Source organism: Sceloporus occidentalis, unplaced genomic scaffold, assembly GCF_023333645.1.
Source record: "Sceloporus occidentalis isolate IW3139 unplaced genomic scaffold, rSceOcc1.0.p SCAF_14, whole genome shotgun sequence".
Lineage (NCBI taxonomy): Eukaryota > Metazoa > Chordata > Lepidosauria > Squamata > Phrynosomatidae > Sceloporus > Sceloporus occidentalis.
This window is the reverse complement of record NW_028316994.1, coordinates 16,551,409-16,577,790: the sequence shown is the minus strand read 5'-3', so window position 1 is coordinate 16,577,790 and position 26,382 is coordinate 16,551,409. Positions and strand designations below refer to the sequence as shown.

The window sequence follows — 26,382 nt, the reverse complement described above, 5'->3', positions numbered from 1 at the left end:
GTTTTGTTGCATTAAAAACAGAGAAAATCTGAGAAAGGAGAATATAGTGGGCCCTTGGTGTCTGCTGGGGTTTTGTTCCAAGACACACACACACCCGAGATATCAAAATCCATAGATGCTCAAGTCCCATTATATACAGTGGGATAGTAAAATGGTGTCCCTTATATCAAATAACAAAATCAAGGTGTGCTTTTTGGATTTTTGGATGAATATTTTTCAAGCCGTGGATGGCTGAATCTATGGATGCAGAATCCATGGATATGAAGGACTGACTGTAGAGAGTTTTCACATAGTCTGGATATTTATCCATACATGCAGAATAGATGGATCTTACAGCTTGCCACATGTCTTTTGGGCAGTTGGGTTTGATGAAGAGACCAGTGGAGCTTCGAAAGCTTGCAACATGTGTTTTGGGCCTTTTGATTGGTCTGATAAAGGTATCACTGCTTTGAGGATTTTGGATGTTATTGTACTTTGCTATATGGCCAACACAGCTACTCCTGGATATGTATCCTGAGGAAGTCAATGCTAGATGTCATAGAAAGACGGACACTACAAATTTCATATATCATGGTCAATTTTGCAGAATGCTCCATCAAAATGGGCAAGGGCCATTCATGTCAATGGGGTCTGTGTAGGAGGGCTCCCCACTGAAGGAAACCCTCATCTTTATAAGGATTTGACAGAACAAGTTCATAATAATCTTTAGAGGGGAGGAATTGGAAACATCTCTAAAAACCTCTGTTTGTGTGTTGGGATGGAGGGAAACAATTGATCCCAATAAACACTTAGGGTACATCTAGATTGTAGGAATAATGCAGTTTGACACCACTGTAAGTGCTGTAGCTCCATCCTATGAAATTTGTAGTTTCACGAGGTCTTTAGCCTTCGATGCCAAAGAGGGCTGGTGCCTCACAAAACACCAAATTCCTAGGATGGAACCATGGCATTGAAAGTGGTGTCAAACTGCGCTATTTCTACAGTGTAGATGCACCCTTAGAGAATGAGTTGCAAACTAGCAGAGCAGGAGATGGCTGAGGAAGGCCAAGCAGAGTAGACTTGGTGCAACATATTGGTGGCCGCATGACAGTAGGGCAGTGAATCCACAGTGGGTTTTATTCCAAACTTTAAATGAGACACTCAAGATATAGAAGCTTTTTTATATTCTTCTCTCATGGCTAAGTGGACTGGAATCCCTGTCTTACTAGCAGGTTGTTCAGTAGGGTAAAGGAAGGAGCAAATCTACTGGAAATCAAAGCCTGGAGAAGTTACTTTTGGGGGCTGTGTCCAAAAAAGAAACTTTTTCAAGCTCTGGCTGTGGATGATTGTAACCCATCGAACTTGAGCCTGAGAGCCAGCATGGTGTAGAGAGCCTGAGTCTTCAGGATAGCAGGAGACCATGGTTCGAATGCTCTCACGCTGACGTGGAAACCCACTGGATGGCATTGAACAAGTCACACTCTCTCAGCTTCAGAGGAAGGTGATGGTAGCCAACCTCCTCTGAACAAATCCTGCCAAGAAAACCTTGTCATACCTTCATCTTAGAGTTGGCATAGGTAGGTCGAAAATGACTTGAAGACACACAGCGTCAGATAGGGGAACATTTAATTTAAGTTTCACTGCAATATTTCCCCCAGTGTGCAAATGTCATCGTATTATGCAGTGGAAGTTGAGATTTTAAACAACTGAGCAAAACTCCCCCATTTAAGAGAAAGAACCACAGAAGGCCTGTGAGCATTTTGCAGAAAAGAATCTATTGCTCGACTAGCATCACATTTTAATGGATGCTATGCTGCAGGAGGGAATCCACACATTAATACTGTGAATTCTCAGTGTGAGATGAGCAAATAGTGAGAAGGGGTGAAAACAGATGAAGAAGAGCAGAATTGTTTTGTCTTTTTAAAGACTCAGGCTGCATCCACACAGCAGATATAATGCAGTTTGACACCAATTTAACTGCCAGGGCTCAATGCTATGGGATTCTGGGATTTGTAGTTTGTTATGGCATCAGAGCTCTCTGAGAGAGAAGATCCATTATACTACAAAACTACACATTCCAGAGTTCCATAGCATTCAGCCATGGTAGTTAAAGTGGTGTCAAACTGCATTATTTCTGCACTGCGGATGCAGCCAAAGATTTGCATTAAAATGGTTCCCCATTTCACACTTCTGCAAAAAGGCATTTATATACACTGGAATTGCTATGTTCTGCTTATTATTACTACTCTTCTTCTCATCATCATCATCATCATCATCATCATCATCATCATCGCTACTACTATTATTTCATTTATTTTTATCTTGCCCTTTCTCCAACACCTGAGTTTTATTGTTATAAACTTAAATTGTGCACATATTGTATTTACTTTAGGCCCTTGATATCTGCTGGGGCTTGGTTCCAGGATCCCTACAGATGCCAAAATCCAAGGATAGTAAATACCATGGATAATAAAATAGTGTCCCTTAAATTAAGGTTTGCTTTTTGGAATATATATATATATATATATATATATATATATATATATATAAAATTCAAGCCATGGATGCTTGTATCCACGGATATAAAATCAGTGGATTTGGTGGGACTGACCCTATTCTGTTCTGTTCTAATATGTTCTGTTTAGTGTGTGTGTGTGTGTAGAAATTTATGCTAGGCAGGTGAAGACCTTTTTTGCTTCAAATGTCCTTTCGGAACTCGGAGAAAGGGTCTTTAATAATGTACTGTATTGTCCATATATGCATATATATTCTTTTGTAAAATGGGTCTGCTCTTAAACAGCTTTTAATTCTAATGATTCTATAATCCTATTTCAACTTTTGTATAGATTTGTGCTGTGAATTTTAGCTAGAACTGCTTTTAAACAAGCCACCTTGAGTCCTAGAGCTGGCAGGAACAGCAGGAAATTAATAAAGATGATGATGAAGATGATGATGATGATGATCCAGATTAGTACAATGTTCACCCTGTCTTCATGTTGAATATTTTCAAAATTCTGGATTTCCTGATTGCAGCAACTGAGCTTCTCACTTCAGTATTTCTAGGAGAACACCTCTTTATTTATCCATGAAATACTATTTATTTCACTTCATGTCTGCTTTTCCCGTTTAAAAAATCAGCATGCAAAATGGCTATCTAGTTCTGAAGACAAATCATCATAGACTCAGGGACCCGAAGAGCTAGCTAGTCCACCCTCCGTTGCTAAAGCACAACATTCAATAGACATCAAATGAATTTCAGAGGCCAAAACAAAGGCATCTGTCCTCATTGTCCTTCCTGAAAACCAACAAGAGTGGGGACCGATGGCAAGAAGAGTTCCTCGGAGGTTACACGGTGATGCTGTTCTCCACTACAGCCGGGTTCATGTAGTTGTAGGCGAGGGGCAGAGCCCAGTTCCTTTCCTCAATCTCCTTAGAGATGAGAGCCAGGCTTGCTTGGAAGGCCGCCATGTGTCTTTTGGGTTCCTCTTCGCTGAAATGCTCATCGGGGTAATGGCCCAGGCGTCTCTGGAAGAGAGAGAGGGTTGGGGAGGTATTGGGGAGACAGGTGGGCAAAAAGAACAGGTATAGGCGCCTCCAGAAGGAACCTAAATCCAGTGCTTCATCCCAGCTGGAGTGGAAAGGCTGGTGGTTCCCATGTCAAGTAAAGTGGTGAATCCGCTCTGGGTTTGAGTCTGAGCATTTCCAAGTTGCTGAGCTTCGGTACCTTGGACAGCTCCTTTAAACTTTAAACACAGATCCAGAGTGGATTCACGATCCCGTTGACATGAATTAGACCCATTAAATGAAGGGGATCTTTGTGTTGTTGTCACTGTGTGCCTTCAAGTCAATTCCAACTTCTGGCAACCCTAAGACATGGGATTGTTTATTGTGGGTTTTTCAAACTATGCGGCCATGTACTAGAAGAGTTTATGCCTGATGTTTTGACAGCATCTGTGGCTGGCATCTTTCTCTGAAAGGAATAAACTCTTCTAGAATATGGCTACATAGCCCCAAAAACCCACAAAAAACTATGGATGCCAGCCATGAAAGCCTTTGACTTCGCGGGGGATTGTCCTAACTTGAATCCCCACTTGGCCATGGAAACACACTGGGTGACCTTAGGCACATCACACTCTCTCAGAGAGACAGGCAAATCTTGCCAAGAAAACTGAACCAAATCAATATAGAAATACAAACGTTAGGCCATTAACTTCCTGTCTGGATTCAAATGGGTGTCAAAATTATGTTTGACTTCAGCTCACTCATATAAATGAACTGCAGCATGTGAATGTAATAAATGTAATGCATACAAAGAATGCATGAAAATTTATGAGAGCTGGGATATAGCTGAAGTGAATTTTTTTACAAATGAAGGCATAATTAAAGTGAAACTTGACTAAGTCCCCCCCCCCCCAACTGCACAGCCCATTTCAACTGGAATAATCACCTTTAATTCAATTTTTATTCATAGATCAACTGGAGATTATTGCAAGCTTAGAACAGTCCGGTGTTTGGGTGGCTATGTTCTGTGTTTTTACAGCTTCATTTGTTGCAAATCTTTTAGAGTATAACACAGATTAAGTCTCCTTTATCCAGGATTCGGAAATCCAAAATACTCCACAATCCTAAACTTTTTCCATGGGTGGCTGAGATAGTGACACCTTTATTTTCTGATAGTTTGGTGTACACAAACTTTGTTTCATGCACAAAATTATTAAAAATAGTATTTATAAAATTTACTTCAGGCTATGTATATGGGGTATATACGAAGCATAAGTGAATTTCAGACTTAGAGCTGGGTCCAAGATTGCTCATTATGTAAATGCAAATATTCGAACATCTGGGAAAAAATCTGGAATCCCAAACACATCTGGCCCAAAGCAATTTGGATAAGGGAGACCCAACCTGCATAATTTTTAGGGCCATCTATTGTGAGCTAAAACACCAGCAAGGCTTTTGGGGGCTACTGTGTCCTTCACTGGAGGCTTCCTTTCTGTGGCTCTTGCCTCTATGGAGTTTATCACACTGGGGCTAATTCCAGCATTAAAGACAGATTAAAGTGCATTTAAAGCATCCCAGAAATAAAGCAAAAATGGCAAGTAATTGTGCGAAAGATGATCACACGCAATTGTGTAAATAAAGTGATATCGAAAATGCATTGTCACTGAAATCCCAAAAGTAAAAAGATGCATGTTAATGCTTATTTGTGACCACTTTAATAGCAGTTTTTGTGTGACGTCATGTGAAATCGTTTTGTGTAATTACGCAATTTTTCTGGGATATTCACGGGATAAACCCCCGATCTCCTTCACATGATAAACTCCTTAGTGTTTCCTGTTCAGTGTTGAATTATCCTTGTGTTAGAAAAGTCAAAGAAGAATGAGGGGGATTAGCAATGAAGGCTCCCACTAGTAGGAAAAAGTAATGAAGTTGCAGGAAATAGATTATTCATCAGTATTTTCCCAGCTCTGCTGAACAAGAGCTGTAGGGAGGAATCTTTGAATGAACATTTCAGGGCTGCTTTGAGGAAAAGAGCTTCCTTATGAGGAAACACAAACAGATCTTACTCACAGGAATGACTACTGCTCAATCATTCTATTAAATCCAGGGATCATATAAATGCGGGAGGGATCTTTGAGATTACCTAGTCCAACCTTGCCACCCGTTTGTGCAGAGTTTGTACAGCAGAACGCAGCGACAGCGACACTGCCTAAATATGGCCAGTGTAAAATAAATAAAACACAATGTCCTGGATGCCGTGTTTCCCTCTGTTTCCCTCCTCCCACCGCAGTGCCACTCACCAGGTCAGCCAGCTCATAGCTCACGACGGAGAGCACCACCAAAAGTGCGCAGGTGGAGCTGATGTCCGGAAGTGTGTCCAGGATGCTTTCCAAGGTGGCCGTGCCCTTGACTTTGGGAGGGGGTTGCCGTAAAGTGGCTGGCGTGTTGGGCATCCAGGTAGCGAAATCAAACTGTGGTACAACATGCAAAAAGGTGTCAGGGAGTAAGGAAGAAAAACTTGGTGGAATTTAGAGAAGAGGAAGGGGGGACCCCCCTCTGAAGGAATGCCTGTTTCCCCCAACACACACCAATTTGATGCAATGGGTTGGATCCAGTAGTGATTGAGGGCTACCATATCAGGGACACGGTGTTTTAGTCCGAACTTTAATGCAAAAGTGGGGGCCTGTAGGCTTCATGCCACCCCTGGGCCCCACTTTTGTGGCTCATGAAGCCTCCTTCCAAGCCCCAAAGACCCTCCCAGCTCTTCCCCCACTAAAACAAATTGATGTCCACAATTCCTGTTTACCTCTTTTTCTCCTTCTCAAAATGGTGATTAGAAATGATACAAGTCACTTCCACAGAGTCCATTTTGATTATTTAATTAATTAAATGATCAATTAAAACTGTTCCCTCAAAAACCATGCAAAAAGCCCCGCAAAGGTATGAAAATTCCTCCACCCTGAACACCCCCCCCCCCCACAATTTTCAAATGCCTCTCTTTTAATCACAGTCCTTCTCGAAATGGTGATCAGAAATGATAGAAGTCACTTCCAGATGCCATTTTGAGACAGATTGTGATTATTTATTTAAACAATTAAATGTGTTAAAATAACATGGTTTTCATAAAATAACATATTTTTATCATAAATAAATAAATATGTTCACCCAAAAACCATGAACCCTGCAAAGCTATGAAAACACCTCGACCCTGAACCCCCCCCACCAATTCCCAAATACCTCTCTTTTCATCACAGTCTTTCTCAAAATGGTGATCAGATATGATACAAGTCAATGCCAGACTCTATTTTGAGAAGGCGTTTGATGAAAACTGAAGTATTGGGGCTGTTATGAAGGGAGGTTTGACCCACAAGGGGGTCTGTGGGAGGAACTGGAGCCTGGTCCCTAAGCAGTTGCTCTCCCAGATTTCAGGGGACTATCCAAGGCACCTTGGACAGCTCTTTTAAATTTTGGATTAAGACCCAAAGAAGATCCACATCTCCACTGTTAAGGGAGCTGCCCCGGAGTATTACTGGTGTATGGAATGGACTTGGAAAAGTACAGAAGTGACAACGGTGGAGCAGGGCAGCTAGAAAAAGAGAGTATCCTGCAAAATGGGACCACGTACCTGGCCGCTATTGACAGCCGCATGTCGCGCAGAACAGCAGAAGATGATCATGGTGAGGAACTTGATGAGTTCAGCCGCGGTTTCCAGGGAGGAAGGAGCCCCTGTTGCTCAGAAAAGAATTTGGAGTCAGGTCTGGACAGAAAGTTTGGTATTTCTCTGGCAATTCAAAAGAAGCTCCTGCATGGTTGCAAAGGGATCTTGTAGCACCCTTGAGGCTGAGAGAAAGAAATTAGTGCTTAAGCTTTCATGGACGCAGGGTGCATCTACACTGCAGAAATAATGCAATCTGGCACCACTTTAACTACCATGGTTCCATCCTGCAGAATCCTGGGATTTTTAGTTTTGTGAGCCTCCAGTAACCTTCGGCAGAGAAGGCTAAAGCCCTTGTAAAACTATAAATGCCTTGTATTCCATACGATGTTGCTACAGCACTTAAAGGGGCGTCAAACTGCATTATTTCTACAGTGCAGATGCAATGTCGTTCTACTTCCTCAGACTGAATTTGTGAAAGCTTAGGCTAACAACTACTTTCTCTCAGCCTCAAAGACATAGGATCCTTTTGCATACTGATATTTTTCACATCATCATCATCATCATCATCATCATCATCATCATCATCATCATCATCATCATCTTATGTATAGAATGCTGTCAAGTTTGTACAGTGCTTTACATAGTCAAACTCTAACATGATAATAGTCTGAATAGTTTAACAGCCATGATTCAATGTGATGGGATTCTGGGATATCCAGTTTTGTGATATTCTTTAACAGGACCCAGTCTTCCCAAGGAAGCTACTCACTGAAACCGAATGCAAAGAAACAGATCAGAAATAGTGAGAGGATTACCTGAGGACTCTCTGCCCAAGAAAGCTTCTGTGAAGATCTCATCGATCCAGGCTTGTAATTCAGGGTCATTCTTTACCTCTGAATCACTTTTGTAGTACACCCCAACAATACCAGAGACAAACCTGAATGTGGAAGGAAAGAGGACCAGCCTGAAATATTTATCAAATCCCTTCATGAAGATGCATGGAAATGTCACAAATGTATGCATCACTGCAGTTGCTGCCACACTGCAGAAATAAAGCAGTTTGACACCGCTTTAACTGCCATGGCCCAATGCTATACAATTCTGGGATTTGTAGTTTGGTGATGTACCACAGCTCTCTGACAGGGAAGGCAAAATATCTCACCAAACTACAAATCCTAGCATTCCATAGCAGGGAGCCATGGCAGTTAAAGCGGTGTCAAATTGCTTTATTTCTGCAGTGTGGATGAGACTTGCATGTCTGAATTTTGAAATCTGTCACTTGTTGATATCTATCTATCATCTATCTATCTATCTATCTATCTATCTATCTAGACAGGAGCCCTATTGGAAGAAAAGCAGGCAACATGTAATGGTGAGATCTTTGAGTAGATGAGAGTGGTGTAATGGTTTGAGCGTCGGACTAGGACTCTGGGAGACCAAGTTTGAATCCCTGCTTTGCCATGTCACACGCACACACGCACGCACACATGCATGCACACACGCACGCACACACACACTCAGCCTCAAAGGAAGACAGTCACAAGTCCCCTTGTCTCCCCCTCTACAACATCATAACACCAGTCTTGGAAAGATCCTTTCAAATTCAGGCCAAAACCTGGAGTTCCTTCATTACCCCAATGCCATAGATGCCACCAGTCCCATCCACATTCCCAAAGGTTCTTCGCAATGAACTATGGTTTCGTCTGAGTAGTTTTGGGGGGAAAAACACTAACAGAAAGTCCTTAAAAACTAGTTTGAGGTTTCATTTTAAATTGCCTGTTATTGTTTTGAAGCACCACCCTTGCAAATATGCAAAAAAGGGGGTCTAATTAACAACTTTGGCTCAAGGGGAGCATTTAAGTAAGCTGGCCTACTGGAAAGACATCTCCAAATGAGGTTGCGTGTGTGTATGTCTCTGTGTGTGTGTATGTGTGTGTGTGTATGTAATGTGCTCTTTCCACAGAATTTGGCGTCTACAATTAGCTCCCTCCCTTTGAGATCCTCCAGGGAGGAGGATGCCACTGGAAAATGTCTTTTCTTTTGGCATTATTTGGAAGAGGAAAGCTAGTACAGGGGAGGGAAAAGTGTGGCTCTGGGTTGGCATGCAACCCCAAGGCTGTGGCCCTTGGCTTTTCCAGAATCCATGGATCACTCCTTTTCTGACTGTCTTTTCTTTCTGGGTGAGTTGAAAACCTCCACAAGAATTTGTGAAGTTGAAGGCCATAGTTTTGTGGGTTTTTCAGGTTATGTGGCCTTGTTCTGGAAGAGTTTGTTTCTGCCGTTCTGCCAGCATCTGTGGCTGGCATCTAGAACATGGCCACATAGCCTTAAAAACACACAAAAAAACTCCACAAGAATTCTTTCAGTGCTCAACACTGGCATACCTTCCTGCTACAAAGTAAGTTGCATTTGCCGTCAATGATGCAGCAGATGGTATGCTGCAGATGAGCATCCCAGCCCTTTTGCTGGTGGGGTCCCCTAAACAACTAATTCTCCTAAACCTGGCTGGCAATCCATCGCTGTCCGAATCAGGATTCCCCTGGGCTGGGGGGGCATCTTGCTGAGTAAGATTGATGGCAGACAGACTCCCAACGATCTCATGGTGCAGAAGCAAAGAAAGAAATCTAAGAGGCTGTACAGACTGCCTCAGAAGGGGTGGCCTGCAACCGCCTCCATCATTGCCAGATCAGGGCCATGGCAACCGCATGCCATGCCCCGATCTGTCATTTCTGCAGTGCCAAAAGGAGCCACAAAAGTTTGGGAAAAGCACCATAGCCACTGGTGCCATGGCTTTACAGTGCTCCTTTGGTGCTGCGACATCTGGACACAGCGCCAGAGGAGCATCATAGTACTGCCCGCCATGTGTCACACCTCCATGGGGGCACCACTGAGGCATGCGTTGTGTGGATGCCATAATAATAATAATAATAAAATTTATTTGTATACCGCTATTCCAGTACAGATCACAGCGGTTTCCAACATTAAAATTCCACAAAACAATGGTTACAATAATATCTCAACAAAGTGCAAACCCACCCTCCATACAAACAAGAAACCAACATGAACAGACCAAGATATGCCCCCACTCTGCCCCCATGCCAGCCCCTAAGTGCATAAACAAGGGCCATCTCTAATCCATAGCTATAAGAGTTGTGAAAGGTGGCTAGCAACAGAGGAAAATTCGCTTCCCTGGTCCATTCTCTGCCTCCCTATGACTTTTCTCAGATGCAATTGCAGAGCTCATGAAGAAAAAAATCCATTAAGGTCACTAATAGAAATTAACTCATTCTACAGTGGACCCTTGGTATCCGCTGGGGCCTCCATGAATAACAAAATTGGTGGATGCTCAAGTCCCATTAAATACAAAGGCACAGTAAAACAGTGTCCCTTTTATAAAATGGCAAAATCAAGGTTTGCTTTATGAAATTTATATATCCTTCTAATACTGTATGTTCAAACCATGAATGGTTGAATCCACGCATAAAGAATCCATAGATACAGAGGTCTGGCTGTGTATCTCTGGACAGCTGTTAACATTTGGCCCTGATGTTGATAAGGACTGTAAAACTCATCTACCTGGAGGCAGAAGTCCCACTTACTCCACTGACCACAAAAAGGGCAAACTTCCTTCTTCTAAACAGACAATTCACTTCTTTTTAATTGATTGCAAGACCATCCCTCCTTGCACTATTTAACTCAGAAATACCTCCCTTGTTCAAGAGTCGTAACACTGACTTGTTTATGGCAGTCCATATCTTCATCCCATCGTCCCTGTAGTAATAATTGGGCACGTTGGCGACACCTCGCTCTTCGAGGTCATCTGGGAGGCAAAGGGAAGAGTACTTGGTCACCTGAGTGCCCCTGGCGAGGAGCTGCAACATGCCATCCCGGCCGGTCGCAGTTGACTGCGGAGAGAGAGGCAAGAATGAAGGGACCACAAAGTAAACATGGACCTCAGACTAGCATGAGCAGAATGTCTTTTTAGACCTGAAGGTGATTCAAGGGTGCAAAGAAATCTCAGTTTCTCTGAGATTCTGATCAGAATGCACCCTGCCAATGTTGGCTTGGTACTGTACATCCATTATTAGTATTAGCATTAGTAGCATTAGTATTATTAATAACATAAGTAGTATGTTGCTACTTTGAGTGGAATTAGTATTAGTAGTATTAGTAGAAGCATTATCATGCCCCTGCTCCTCCAGTCTGGGACTCAAGGTGGCTTACAAACAATAGTTTTTTGTGGGCCATGAGGCCGTGTTCTAGAAGAATGTATTAAAAGTTAAAACAGATACAAATTGAGTCTTCCTTATCCAAAATGCTTGAGATCAGAAGTGTTTTGGATTTAGGATTTTGCTCAGATTTTGGAATAATTGCATATAGGTAATGAGATATTTTGGAGATGGGACCCATGTTTAAACATGAAATTCATCTATGTTTCATATACACCTTGTACACATAGACTGGTGGTAATTTTGTACACATTTTAAATCATTTTGGGTCTGAACCAAAGTCTGTGTACATGGAACCATCCGAAAGCAAAGGTGTCACTGTCTCAACCATCTGTATGGACAATTTTGGATTTAGGAGGATTTTGGAATTCGAGATGAGGGAGACTCAACCTGTACTGCTAAAACAAATTTCATCATGCAAAAGTTGTAATATAATTAAATAATATAATTAAAAGCAGTTTATAGCAAATTCTCTGCCCTGTTGGGCCAGTCAGATGGGATGTGCTTACCGTATCGAGTAACCCTCCAGCCTTGAGCAGATTGGTGCGGGCGAGAGTGTTGATGTGGAAGATATAGCGGGTGTGGGGGATCAGGAGCTGCGGGGAGAGAAGAGAGTTGGGGGAAACACAACACACAAGGTCTAAGCTTAGGCTTCACCTTCCAAATAATTTCTGTGTAACAAGAATAGGACAAGTACATGTCTTTGGCTCACTTCCCCAAGATGCCAAAGATGTCAAATTTTTGGTCCCAATGACCTCTGGTTGTAGTGGGAGCATTTTCATTACATTTTTGGGCAATTTTAGGCCCAAACTTTATTTACAAGAGAAAGTAAATACAAAGTGGTTTCATGGTCACTTTCAGTTGTAAAAAAAAAAAAAGGCTTTTCCTAAGCCTAAAATAGCCTGGGCCCCTTCAAAACATGGCAAGAATGCTCCTAACATGCCCTAGAAGGTTTGGGGGGCATTTGGGACCATATGTTTGTTTGCTTATTTATTTATTATGATTAGGGCATGGATGAGGTTCAATCCTCCAAGGTCTCCTGGGTGGCTAATGTTGCCCACTAGCCTCTAGTAGCCCACTTTTGCTGTGTAACACCAGTATCCAAATTTTCTACAGGTCCATCCTATATGCCTGCTTTTTCCTCCACATCCTGAGAAATGCCAAAATGGATTCTAGGATTTTGGTCCATGCAAGGGTGGCCAAATTTGGCGCAACACCTTGCACAAACATTCCAAATTGTGATAGGATTAGCTCACTGATGGCATTTTCATATGCAATGAAGCTAAAGGACTCTGATGTATTGCCAAGCTTCTGTGACACAGTTGCCATGTTTTCAGGCTCATGTAAAGGGAAATAAGGACTGGGATGCTGTTTTTTCTTTGTAAGGGGGAAAAAGCAAAGACAAAAATAGTTTCAGAGGTACCAAAGAAAGACTGGAGGCTCTCCTAGAATCATCCCACTGGGCCAGCAGGTTGCTGGTATGTACATGAGCATTTCTCCTTGTGGAGTGCTGATCTTACCTTGTAGATTGGGTGGCACATGGGGAGTTGGTGAAGAGTGGCCATGGCGTAGACTTCGCCAAGGAAGTGGGCTTCGAGGAGGTGGGTGTTGACCTCGTGGACGTGGAAGTTGGCCAGCCGCACCCAGATCTTGGCAAGGTTCCAGTCCCATTTGCGGTCAGTGGGCAGGAAAATGGGATTCCCAGAACCTGGGGTCTGCTTGAGCTGCCGGGAAGGAAGAAGGACCAAAGTTCAGCTGTTTTTTGTCCTGAGTGGTGCCTGCAAGGAGGTGGCAGGAGAGGGAAGCATCAAGAGTTCTGTGCTGCTCTCCTTTCCTTAGGGCAGAGGTGGGTCAAGTGCATCTGTTGGGCTGCATGTGGCCTCCAAGGATTTTTTGTTTTGTTTTGTTTCGTGGCCCTCAATTGCTGCTACTTATCTTTCTTGGGGCAGGAGGGTGAGTCGCCTTTCTTGGAAGCCTCCATGAGTAGCTGTTCCTCCAGGGAGATGAAAAGAGGCAGGAACAGCTCCATTGTGCCTTGGCCCAGTAGCGTAGGATGGAAAAGCCCTTCCTCCATCCCAAGGCAGTAACTTCTGCATGTCATCCCTTCCCTCCACTGCCATTCCCTTTTCTTTGTCTTTTGCATCTTAGGCTGCATCCTGACGGCAGAAATAGTCCAGGTTCACACTACTTTAACTGCATTGGCTTGATGCGATTGAATTCTGGGAATTGTAATTTTGTGAGACATTTAACCTTCTTTATCAGAGAGCTCTGGTTCTATAGCAAACTGTGAAATTGGATTATTTCTGCAGTGTGGCTGCAGATGTTCCCCTAAAAAGGAAGCCCAGCCTCTGCTGCCCTTGCCCAAAATGTTTTCCATATACACATGCAAACAAATGTAGTTTGTTGCGGTGCCAGAGCAGAGCGGAAACTACACTTCTCAGAAATCCATACCAATGAGCCATGGCAGTGTCAAACTGAAGTATTTCTGCAGTGCGGATGCAGCCCTAGAATCTGCTCCAGGTTTTCAGCTTAACTTCGAGGCAGCTCTGCAACGTGCTGAACCCAATCCCTCTAAAATATTTTAAATGTTTTGGAGAGCTCCTTTATCATTCACTTAGGTCCTTTCTGCAAGGGCCATATAACAATAATAAAATAATACAACAACCTCTTTTCCTGTCCTTATGGTGATCAGTCCAAACAATGCAGGTCCCAATCGCCAATTCTGGTGCAAACTGTCCTGACCATGTATGGCCAGTTCAGTACAGAATCCACATTATAACATCTTTAAAACAAATTTTAATAGCTCACCTTTTGCTCTGGATCTCCCCAGAAAACCCACCCACCACCACTGCTGGCAGAGATCACAGTGAAGCGCCCAGCCTTATGGTCAAGGCTGGGTGCTTTGCTTCGTTCCACTCATGCAAGTGGCAGTGGCAAGTGGCACAGCAGGACACTGTATGAACACTTGTTCATTGTTGTTCCAGAATGCACAAGTAACACGAGGGGGGGATTTAAGACAACTTTGGGGCCTGAATACTCCAGGCTGCTCCTGGACTATCCTTGCCCATGCAGACACAGCCCGAGAGTGGAATCACTGTACCACTGATATAGAAGCCACCAGTTGTTCCTAAAGAATAGGGATGATGAACCAGCCACAGACTTTTGGTACCTGGATTGCCAATGGCATCATCTGCCCGTTGGAGTTAAGGTGCAGCAAGCAGAGCGGGGCTGTGATGTATTGGGGTTTCCCCTCTATTTTGCAAGTCGGGATGCCGTCAAGGATCTTGTAGTCAACAATAAAGATGTTTCCTTTCTGGGAGTGGGAAGAGGAGGCGAGGGAGACACAAAAGACAGATTAATCCAATTGAGACACATAGCACATTGGACACACCACTGTGGGGCTGCATCTGCACTGCAGAAACAATCCAGTTTGACACGGCTTCAACAGCCATGGCTCCATGCAATGGAATCCTAGGATTTGCAATTCATTGTGGCACCAGAGCTCTCTGACAGAGAAGGCTAAATGTCTCATGAAACTACAATTCCCAGAATTCCATAGCCTTGAGCCATGGCAGTTAAAGCAGTGTCAAACTGGTTTATTTCTGCAGTGTGGACACAGCCTCGGTGTATCTGTTATTATTACATTGACATAGCAGGTGTCAATTTCATGGAGTCCTAGTAAAGAACCATATCTGGACGGTACATTGGTATTCCCATTTTACAGACAGGAAAAACAAGGTAAGAAAAGGTGCCTCATCACCAAATATTCTGAGATACCCTGGGTTCAGTTCCATCTTTGTTCTAACTAGAGTAGACTCATTGAATCAATGGGATTAATTTACCTGTCAACTCACCATTCAACAATTAATAAAAATGTTTATAACTCCCTTTCACCAAACGGTGAAACATCAAACATATATAATCAAAAAGAGATGAAAAAACCCAACGCTATAAAATGCTAAAATACTAAAATGATATACTAAAAACAATTGATTCAGAGGTCCTACTCTAATTGGAACTAACCAACAGAGTTCAGTGTTGAGAAAATGGTCCACTGCTTTGAGATTTCTTTATTTTTTCACTTTGGGACAGTTTTTGCAAAAGCTAAAACTTGAGTGGGGTTTGAATTATTTTATTTTAATTATTTATTTGGCACAAAGGACAAAACTGCTGCCCAGAAAGCAGCTGCATCAGCACAAAAGACCATATTTTTTGCACACTAACACTGAGTTTGCTGTTAAAAAGAAAAAAGAAAAGAAAGTATATAGTCCCCAAAATACGGGGGAAAAACCCTCTGAGAAATGGACAAAAATGCTCATAATTTAACTCCGCTGAGAGATAAGACTTGTAATCCTTCAGAGGAGAGGCGATCTGAGAAATTCATGTGGGATTTTTGCAGAGGGGGTTTGCCATTGCCTTCCTCTATGCTGAGAGAATGTGACTTAGCCAAGGGCTTTCCAGGGCCAGGGGGGGATTTGAACCCTAGTCGTCTGGAGTCCTAGTCCAACACACAAAACACAGGCTTGCTCTCATACTCCTAAAGGGTTATGTAAGCAGGCCACACACAGCAAAACGCTGTCAAAGCAATTCCTATCGATTCTTAGAGAAAACACTTCTTGAAGCCTTTGTAGGTCCTCCAATGTGATGCTATATTCAACTTCTGGTGGCAGTCGACAACTGAGTTGTGCAACTGGAAGTTACTAGAGAGATATTATCTCACATTAAAAAATTTAATATGCAGTTTTCCAAATTTCATGGGGCTCCTGTGCTCCTAACACTAGTGAATATGGAGGGTCCACTGTACTTCTTATGCTATTATAGTAATATAGCATAGCATGGTGTCGTTGTTGTTTTAATGGATTATTTTCGTGTTTAATTGATGTTTTAGGGAAGGGAGGGAATAACAGGGATTATCATTGTACTGTATGGATTTTATTTATCCTCATGGAGACATAGGGTAAAAAAGATTTATTATTTATTATTATTTATAGTTGCATGCCTTCAAGTTGTTTCCGACTTATGGAGACCCTAAGGCAAACCTCTCATGGGGTTTTCTTGGCAAGATTTGTTCAGAGGAGGCTTGCCATTGCCTTCCCCTGAGGCTGAGAGGCTGTGACTTGCCCAAAGTCACCCAATGGCTTTCATGGCTGAGCTGGGAATTGAACCCTGGTCTCCAGAGTAATAGTCTGACACCCAAACCACAATGGCCCCATAGCATAGTATAGGCATTCACCATCCCAAAGGAATGGAGAATCCACATTTGGCTTTACAGTGGGCTTAACAAAGTGCTTCATGGCAGCTCTCCAAGGTGCTGGATCCTGTCCCCAAAATACAATGGTCCCTCCACATTTGTTGGGGTTAGGGGCGAAGGACCCCCATGAATGTGGAAAAACTGCAAATAAAAAAAGACTATTCTTTTTACACAAGAGAACTCCTCTCTAGGAATCTCCAGCTCCTCCAGTGCAACTCTGTGGTCAACATCTGCCAGAAGCTGATCATGGAATCATGCCGGAGGACCTACAAATGCCTTGAAAAGTGTTTTCTCCATGAACGTCTACATTCCTTGGCACAACTCTAAGATCAACTTCTGGCAGAGTTGTCCTGAAGGACACAACCACAAATAATCAAATCCACAAAAGTCAGCACTGCAAATGTGGAAGGCTAACTGTATTCCCTGGATAGCTCCCATAAAATGCTTGGTCAAGCTGGGAGTAATTGCTATACCACTGAGTTTGTGTTCACCAGCAGAAAGGAACGGAGTTACCCAACACCTCTAGCAGAGTCCATTGGACATGGATGTGACTTGCCTGCATCTCTTCCTGGAGGGTCGTGGAGGTCCCCAAGCAGCCAGCCACCATTTCGTTGGTTACGGGGAAGTTGTCTGGGATCCTGGTGCATTTCTGGATCATCACAGGGTTGACTCCATTTAGGTACTGGTAGCCAAAGAAGTCATCCTCCATCCAATGTTCTGTGACATATTCTGCAGTCGTAAACAGAACAAGGAGTGTCCATTTACATCGAAAACAGTGTTAATTCTTGGATTATCAAGTTGCTGATCTAAGAAATGTTCCTCTTTTTTTCTTTTCTTTTTTTTTTGGGGGGGGGGCTACAGCCCCCAGCAGTCCCTAGCTAGGGGATACTGGAAGTTGTAGTCCAAAAAAGGAATCTTTTCAGCTCTTAAAAGTATTGGGTGAGGAAAGCTCTGGTGTTGCAACAAACTATAGTTCCCAGAATTCCGTACCATTGAGCCATGGCAGTAAAAGTAGGATCAAACCAGATTATTTGTGCAGTGTGGATGCAGCCAAAGTGGTGGAAGGTAAAGCTCTCAGTGGATTAGATGCAGGTTTAGATGCAACCTCCTGTCAATTTACAATTTATTGGGAAACAACCCAAAATGTGTGTCCAACAAAGCTGGCATCTAGTATGAGGTGGAGTGAAGGCCAGCCCTACCATTAGATAGGGGCATTCTTCTGAAATACATGGCCATTTTGTATGTCAAAAGAATATTGTGTTGTATGTTATCTTCCTAAAAGAGCTGGCTGCTTTGTGCCGCATCGCCATGCAGTAAGACTGGTTGTTGTTGTTGTTGTTGTTGTTGTGTGCCTTCAAGTCTTTTCTGACTTATGGCAACTCTATGGCAAACAGTTTGATTCCCTGCTCAGCCATGGAAACCCACTGCTGACCTTGGGCAAGTTACACACTCTCAGCCTCAGAAAGTCCCATGACACATTCCCCTTTCGGTCACCAAACAGCTTTAAGGCACACAAGAACAACAACAAAGCCTGTGCCACGTTTCCAAGCCATGTCCCAAATTTCCTATAAGGCAGATATCATAGGAGAGGATAATGGGTTAGAAAAGGAGGTATAAGGATGTTTGTTACCCGGGGAGGCCGGTGGGGTTGGTGAATCCACTCTGGGTTTCATTCTGAACTTTAATAAAACTATCCAATGTGCCGAACCCATCTGGGGGAGGAAAGGATTCATGTCCCCACAACATGAGATTCACCGCTGCCATTACAGCCCCATCTTCCTAAGAAAGTGGGAACCCACCGGAAACAGGTGTTTTGTTGAACCAGAACACTTTGCGGAGATCTTCCAGGTTTTGCCAAGAATCCCTGAGGTTCGAGAAGCCTTTCAGCCTGAGCTCAAATTCCCTAAAGGGCAGACCACAAGAGAGAAGAAACTCTGAAAACCAACTGTTTATTACATCTGCCAAGCTTAACATCTTTGTACCCATTCCCAAAGCCACCAGGGGATGGCGCTACTGAACACAGTCCAAAGCCTAGCTAGCAAGAGAAAGGATTTGCAAAACTGTTGGGGAATTAAATGGTCAAGGGAAGAGACTGGCTCTTGTTTGTGGAGATCAGCTGATGCATTTTTATGTAAGCCTGCCAAGCGCTTCAGAAAAGCCTTGATAACTGCAAGCTTATACTTAAAAATAGTTTTAATTAGTTGATGCGAAATAATAATAATAATTGCAGCAATAACAACAATTGGAATGCAATTATTTCTAGCAGTGGAAGGAGAGGCAAGCAGGAAAGTATACATGCCTATACTTCAGGATAACAGAAATAGCCTTTGGGTCCCAATTTTACAAGAAAAGCAGGATACAAATTATTATTATTATTATTATTATTATTATTATTATTATTTATGACTGGCGTTCTCGTTGGGACTAAACGGCCTTACATGTGCACAAAACTGAACTGACAAGTTTTGCAACATCCATACTACACTTTCCAGAATTCCCTACCATTGAGCCATGGCAGTTAAAGTGGGGTCATCCTGGATTATTTCTGCAGTGCAGATGCATCCCTGGTCTACTTCCTCAGATGCAGAGGCCTTTTAGGAGACTGGAAGAAGAAAGCTGAGAACAGCAAGTTCTTCTGAAATTTTGCTTAATGTGGCAAAATGGCAGCTCCCGATCCAGATTGACAAGTTGAACTGGCACCAGACTTCTGGGAAAGTCTTGTGGTGACAATCTTATCAAGCACAACTGTGTAGGTGGGTGTGGGGGTGAGGACAATTGTGATGGCACAGGCAGGGATTGTGGAATGGGGTGTTCCTGGGGGTGTGGGATGCTGCATCCGCTTGCTCACTAATGGGGTGATGTGGCAAGAAGGTTGGCTCTCCGGTGCCTAGGATGTGGCATGACCTGAGCATGTGATGGACCTCATATGGAAGTCCTCATTTCCAGAGGTTGGGCATATTCCCTTGTTTTGGACTACAACTCCCAGAATCCCCAGCCAACAAATGGAACAAAGGTACAGGGACGTAGCCAAGGGGGGATCTTGGGGTCCGGACCCCCCCTTTCATTAGAAAAATGAATGGTGTGTGCTGCTGCGCCGCTGCACCCAAGCCCATGGTGGCACTTAGTCTGGACCCCACCCCCTTCCTAAAATCCTAGCTACGTCCCGAAAGGTACACCCTGATCGCCAGATTGTAGCTTTTGGATACAATTTTCAGAATCCCCTGACAGCAAACATAACAAAGATACATCCCAATCACCAGATTGTAAGCATGTTACTTTTTTGGACAATAGTTCCCAGAATCCCCTGATTGTGACTGTAACAAATGTAAACCTTGATTTCTTGACCTTGGACATATTTGCTTTTTTTTAGACAATTCTCAGAACCTCCAGCCAGCCGGCAGGGCATTCTGGAAGTTGCAGTCCAAAAACCAACTTGGGTCAGAATATTGGTCCCTCTAACTCAGCTGTGGTCAGCCCCATGACCCTCCAATTATTGTGAGACTACACCTTCCATCACCCCAAGCATTGGCCACAATTGTTGGGGCTGATGGGAGTTATAGTCTAGCACAACCAGAGGACACTGTTTTTGGAAGGTTGTTCTACAGGAGGAGTGGACTGCAATTCCTAGCATTTCTCTAAATTCACTAGGGCCACTGGGAATTTTAGTCCAACACTATCCGGAGGGTTGCATGCTTCCCTTCCCTATTGAAGACCAAGCTTCCACAAATCAGACGTTACATGATTGTTGTCTAATGTTATTTTAATTTGTTGTCTGTTACATTTTACTGTTTGAATATTAACATGTATTAATATGTATTCTATTTAATTATTTTCATAGATTGTACTCCATAGGCAGGTCTATTTTGTCTATTTTAATTGTATGTACAGCACTGTGTAAATTTACAGCTCTATAAAAATAAAGCTCACTACTACTACTACTAATAATAATAATAATAAATCAATGTCTTCCAGGCGTTCTAGATCACAGTTCCCATCAGCCACAGCCAGCGTGGCTGATGCTGGATGATGGGAGCTATTCTTGATATTTTGCTGTGATCACAGACCAAGCAAGGAACAAAATCAGTTCTTTCATTTCTTGTTTTCTTCATCTAAAGTTTCATTTTTTCAAATGTAATGGATTTAAAAGATTATCTTCATTAATGTCAGAATTTTTGCATTGTGAGTCTGCTTTCTTTTCACTAATAGATGCACCATCTATTTTTTATTAAAATATTTGTAATATTTATAATTCTGTCTCATATCATGAGATGTCAGATAAAAATTAATTCATAAAACATGAGGCAATGGCGGCATCCGCACTGCAGTTTGACACTGCTTTAACTGCTGTGGCTCCATATTATTGGAAACCTGGGATCTATAGTTTGCTGTGGCACCGACGTTCTCTGACAGAGAAGGCAAAATATCTCACCAAACTACAAATCCCAGACTTCCATAGCATGGAGCGGTAGCAGTTAAAACGGTGTCAAAGTGCATTATTTCTGCAGTGCGGATGCACCCAAGGAAGCGTCACTAAAGCAGACTGAATATCAATCCGTTAAAGCAAATGAAAACAGTTTTAAAAACTGTATATGCTATCCTCCATTATATAAATGTTGCTTTTCCTTTTGGCTAATTGGGGAATTCTGGGAGTTGTAGTCCCCCCAAAAGTCAATTCTCTAGGCTCCTCAACCACCCTGACAAGCCCCAAGGTCAAAGGAACTCACGACTTGACAGCCCGCATGGCGAAGACGGTGGTCATGCTGAAGAGGTACTGGGAGTTGGCATTGAGCTCCTCGACTTTGCTAACGTTGTGGCACCTTGGCCAGCCTGGCGCATATTCCCCATAACTGTGGTAACAAAGAACAATCAGATAAAAGTCATTCCAAAGGAAAGCCAATCCCTCTTCCCTTCCTATTTTCCCAAAACGGTCTAAATTGACCCACATGGGGCAAAAGAAGTGGCAAAAAAACTGCCTAGAGGGCCTTTTGGGGGCCTTTTGGACCCCCATTGGGAGACTGGGTGCCACAATAAACCCCTGTGGGCTACCTGTAGCCCATAGGTTACACCTTGTACTGTTGGGGTTGTGTGCCTTCAAGTCATTTCTGACTTTTGGTGACCTGGCCTAAGGCAAACCTAGCATGGGGTTTACTTTGCAAGATTTATTTAGAGGAGGTTGGTCTTTGTCTTTCCTTGAGGCTGAGAGAGTGTGACTTGCCCAAGGTCACCCAGTGGGTTTCATGGTCTCCAGAGTCATAGCCCAACATTCAAACAACTATGCCATGCTGGCTCAGTACTAATACTACTACCACTAATAATCATATTTTAAAAAATGCTGGCACTTTGAATCCTGAGAGCCTTATGGCTTATAGTCTGAAAACCCCAGGACATTGGCAGCTGGTGGTGAATCCACTCTGGGTTCTAGTCCACACCTTAAAATACCTGTCCAAGCTGCTGAACTTGTTTTGGGAGTAGAACCCAACACTGTGTACAGTTCCTTTAAAATTCATACTAAAACCCAACATGGATTCCCCACCCCACTGGGATGGGAGCCTCAGCACCCCTGGCTCACCTGTAGATTTCTTGCTGCTTTTTCAGCTCTTCCTTGCGAAGCTCCAGAAGATGTGGGTTGCTCAAGTCATCAGCAACCTTTTTGGCTGGAAAAACAAAGAGAGAAGCAGAGAAGGACCATTAATTAAGATATTAATTTATGCAGTTACCAAAAAAATGAAAAAGTAAGAGGAAACTTGCTTCAATGCCATGCCCCTTATGGTATCCAAATCTCTGTTTTTCTATGACACAATGTGGTGGTATCTAAGGAAGATGCACTCTCTGCATGCCCAGAGGTAATCTCTTCATTCAATTTTGATGTCCCTGGCTTCCACTAGGCCAAGTCTTTGTGCGCGCATGCAGGCACAATTGCATGGTGTCTCTGGCTAACACATTGCTCTGGAGGCAGAGCTGGGAACCATACAGCCCTCCATATATCGTGCCTACATTTCCTAGCATTCCTCACCATTATTTAAGTCAGCTGTGGCTGCTGAGAATTGTAGTCCAAGCACATCTGGATGCCCTTCTAATTCCCATTTTGGACCTAACAAGCTTGTAAATGTAGTTCCTGGGGAGTGTAGTTCCCAAATTGCTTCCCAGGATTCTGGGAGTTGAGGTCCCAAAGGATAACTTTTACATTGCCTGTTCATTAGAGTCTGGGTTAGGACCACCAAATCTGCATTGATATATCTGAGTGCAACCATTCCTCTCCAAGCTACCAAGGCAGCCTGTCAGAATTGCAGAGTTGGGAGGTACCATGAGATCATGTAGTCTAACCTGCAGCTCCAGGCAGGCCACGTGTTAGAGTCAGACTTGGACTTGGGAGACCTAGCTTCCCGTCTTGCCCACATGGCTGCCCGCCTTCTCCATCTATACCTCCAGCGAAGAGGGATATCAGAAGGCCATCCCACATCCAGAAGCACCATACCTGTTCCTTCCCGGAGAGTCAGGGTGCCATACCCCTCCAACCATTGGTATGAGGGGAAGTGCCAGGTCTCTCCTTGCGGGCTTGTCACCCGGACATAACTGCAAAACCAGCTGTCCTTTGGGAAGAATAAGTATGGCTCCTTGTGGAGTCGGATCAGGAGGAGGGGACCCAGGTCTTCTTCAATGGACAACTGGTACTCGTCCACCTAGATAAGCAAGAAAGGAAAATGAATGAGTCTGGAGGATGAGTCAGAAAAGCACTTTGGTACCCCCTCAAAAGAGAGCCAGCATCGCATAGTGGTTTGATGGTTGGACTACAACTCTGGAGACCAGGGTTGGGCAAGTCATATGCTCTCAGCCTCAGGGGAAGGCCATAGCAAAACCTCCTCTGAATAGTGGTATTCAGCCATGATAGACCTCGCCTTAGGGTCGCCACAAGTTGGAAAAGACTTGAACACACCCAAAAACAAACCTCCTCAAAAATAACAACACAGACACACACACACACACCCCAGGATCCTGCTCCAAAAGTTGTTCTTTGGACTACATATCCCAACATTGTCCAACCAGCATGGTCTTGGGGGCCACAGGCCAGCAATAAGTGGAGATAAGGAGAAAGGGTAGAAGAGGAGTGTGGGGGATGTATAGCTCATTGGTGACCCCATTAATAGGCATCAAGGCTGTCCCCAGACAATTTTGGCCAGAGGCAAAGGACAAGATGGCATCATTAGGGGCTGCAAGGGGTACGGACCACAGCTATTAAAGCACCTGTCAAAGCTGGGATTGTTGTGTGCTTTCAAGTCATTTCCGAACTATGACAACCCTAAGGTGAATCTATCATGGGATTTTCTTTGCAAGATTCATTTAGAGGAGGTTTTCCATTGCCTCCCTCTGAGGCTGAGAGAGTGTGCCCTGCCCAAGGTCACCCAGGGGCTTCATGACTGAGGACTTACAAATGCCTAGCGAAGTGTTTTCTCTCGGAATCGCCAGGTCCTCCATCATGACTCTATGGTCAACCTCTGTCAGTGGTGCACTGGAAGACCTAGAGATTCCTAGAGAGAACATATGCATCAAATCCATGAAGAATCAAATCTGCAAAAGTCAAAGCTGCAAATGTGGAGGGCTGACCGTGTGCGTGTGTGTGTGCATGTGCACGTGCGCATATATATGTTTGAAAATAAATGTCTAAAAACCATTGAGCAATTCCCCCCTCCCTTTTGTATGCAAAGCATTCCTATAATCAGAAGCTGTAAAATGTAATATATTTAGCTAGTAGATAAATCTGATGCTAAGCACAGTTTATGGGCACGGAGGGTGGGCCGACTGATAAAGCCAGCCAGTTCTTTTGCAAGGTTGACCTAGATATGATCTGAAGCCACAAGGGACCAACCAATGATCCATGTGTTTGTCTGATCTTTGCTAAGGCAGGAAGGTATGTGCTTAAGATCGAAGTTAAAGGTTATTATTACAAGGATGGGAGGAGAAAGTTCCCAGCAAGTGATGACACAGAGAGACAATGAGGTGCAGTGGTTAGAGAGCCAGACCAGCAATAAGCCCAGTTCCTCTCTCAGCCACCAAGCCATGCAGATCACCAGGTGGTCCCAAGATGTTAAGCAGGGAGTGTACTGGTTAGAAGGTCAGACTAAGAATTGGGAGATCTAGTGTCCAGGCTTGCCCACTAAGCCATAAAAATCACTGGGGGAACATGAGAGCCATGGCAGTGTGGGGCAGTGGTTGGAGAGTCAGACTAGGCCTTGGGAAAGCAAGCTTCCAGGTTTGCCCACTAAGCCCTAAAAATCACTGGGTGACCATGAAAAGCTTAGCAGTGTGACACAGTGCTTAGGGAGTCATAGGAAGTGGGAGATCTTTGGCAGAGAAAGCTAAAGACCTTGTAAAACTACAAATCTCAGAATTCAATATGATGGAGCTACCGCACTTTCAATGGCAACTGCATTATTTCTACAGTGTACATGCACCCTTTGTTATCAGAGGTATGGCTGCATGGGATTTAATTCAGAGGTGGACAATGGTGGTCAGTCCAGGGGCCACTTGTTCCCCCGTGGGACCCTCCTGGGACTACGCAGGCAGCAAAAAATGAAACAACCTCAAAAACAAATAGAAATACATACATACATACATACATACATACATAAATAAATAAATAACCAGAAGCATCTAGAGAACTACACCTGGTTTTGCAAAATGGAAATTTTTAAAAATGTTGAACAGCATCTCCTCCTACTCCATAACCTGTTTGAAAGATGTATTGCCACTCCTGGAAATTTCCAAAAGGGATGACCCACACTTTCAGTGTTTGCAAATAAAAGGAAGCGCACAAAAATGGGCTGTGGAAGGTCGCACATGCCTCACATGCGCTTTCCCCACCTCGAGATTTAATGGTATGTGAAAAAGTTCCAACAATCTTCTAACCCCAACATTTCTTCCAAACATTGAATGCTTTTTAATAGCCTGAGTGAGAAGGAAATAATTGGGCAATTCCTTCTTGTGAGATGTCCTGCTTTAACTGCCCTGGCTGAATGCTAGGGGATTCTGGGGACTGTAGTTGTGTGAGACATTGAGCCTTCTCTGTCAGAGAGCTCTGGCATCACAAGAAACTACAATTCCCAGGCTTCCCTAGCACTGAGCCAGGGCAATTTAAAGCGGTCTCAGAATGGACTATTTCTGCAGTGTGTTTTGGACCGTAGATAAAGATATGAATGAAAATAAATATGCAAATCCAAACTACAAAGATAATGGCTAAAAAGAGAAAGTGCCAAGAGGGAAGTGAAATGGAACAATTATTATTATTATTATTATTATTATTATTATTATTATTATTAACTTTTATTTATATAGCACTGTAAATTTACACAATGCTGTACATACAATCAATTAAAATACATGAAATAGATAAAATAAGCCTGCCTGTGGCATACATTCTACGCAAATAATTAAATATAATACATATTAATACATGTTAACATTCAAACAGTAAACTGTAAATTAATTACAATGTGAATAATGCTTGCATTTTAACATTTGTTGAAATGTTTCTTATAGCTTGTAGGTGTCTTTGTTTGGTGTTGCAGTAATAAAAAGTATATTGTTTTTAAAAAGGAAAAGAAAAAGAAGGTAGCACTCACCGCCCCCCGTACGAAATCCTTTCCCAGGTTGTCCAGGCGATGCTTGGTGCTTTCTCCTTGGGTCCCAACCAAAGTGATGGAGATGCTGCTATAGGTGCCGGCCAGCATGTAGTCGCCGGTGGCCACCTGGACCTTGTAAGTAGCCAT

General features: G+C 43.3%; 1 protein-coding gene across 1 annotated transcript; it reads right to left on the bottom strand.

Annotated features, from left to right (window-relative positions):
- Nucleotides 1-2,543: 2,543 nt before the first annotated feature.
- On the bottom strand, nucleotides 2,544-26,382 carry LOC149304293 (hydroperoxide isomerase ALOXE3-like). The gene is made up of 14 exons (XM_089480397.1): nucleotides 26,236-26,382; nucleotides 23,094-23,298; nucleotides 22,188-22,272; nucleotides 21,343-21,465; nucleotides 18,418-18,521; nucleotides 17,175-17,347; nucleotides 14,537-14,680; nucleotides 12,888-13,091; nucleotides 11,877-11,963; nucleotides 10,874-11,043; nucleotides 7,954-8,075; nucleotides 7,106-7,206; nucleotides 5,781-5,951; nucleotides 2,544-3,504 (listed from the first exon to the last, which is right to left on the bottom strand). Exons 1-14 carry the CDS (start codon nucleotides 26,380-26,382, stop codon nucleotides 3,325-3,327), a joined length of 2,016 nt encoding a protein of 671 aa, XP_089336523.1. The 3' UTR covers nucleotides 2,544-3,324.

Coding starts and splice junctions, on each gene's coding strand:
- LOC149304293 (XM_089480397.1), bottom strand. CDS start 26,382: ATGGCTACTTACAAGGTCCAGGTGGCCACCGGCGACTACATGCTGGCC. Junction 22,273..23,093: donor GACTCTCCGGGAAGGAACAG/GTATGGTGCTTC, acceptor TTGTTTTTCCAG/CCAAAAAGGTTGCTGATGAC. Junction 3,505..5,780: donor GCTATGAGCTGGCTGACCTG/GTGAGTGGCACT, acceptor TCTCTCTTCCAG/AGACGCCTGGGCCATTACCC.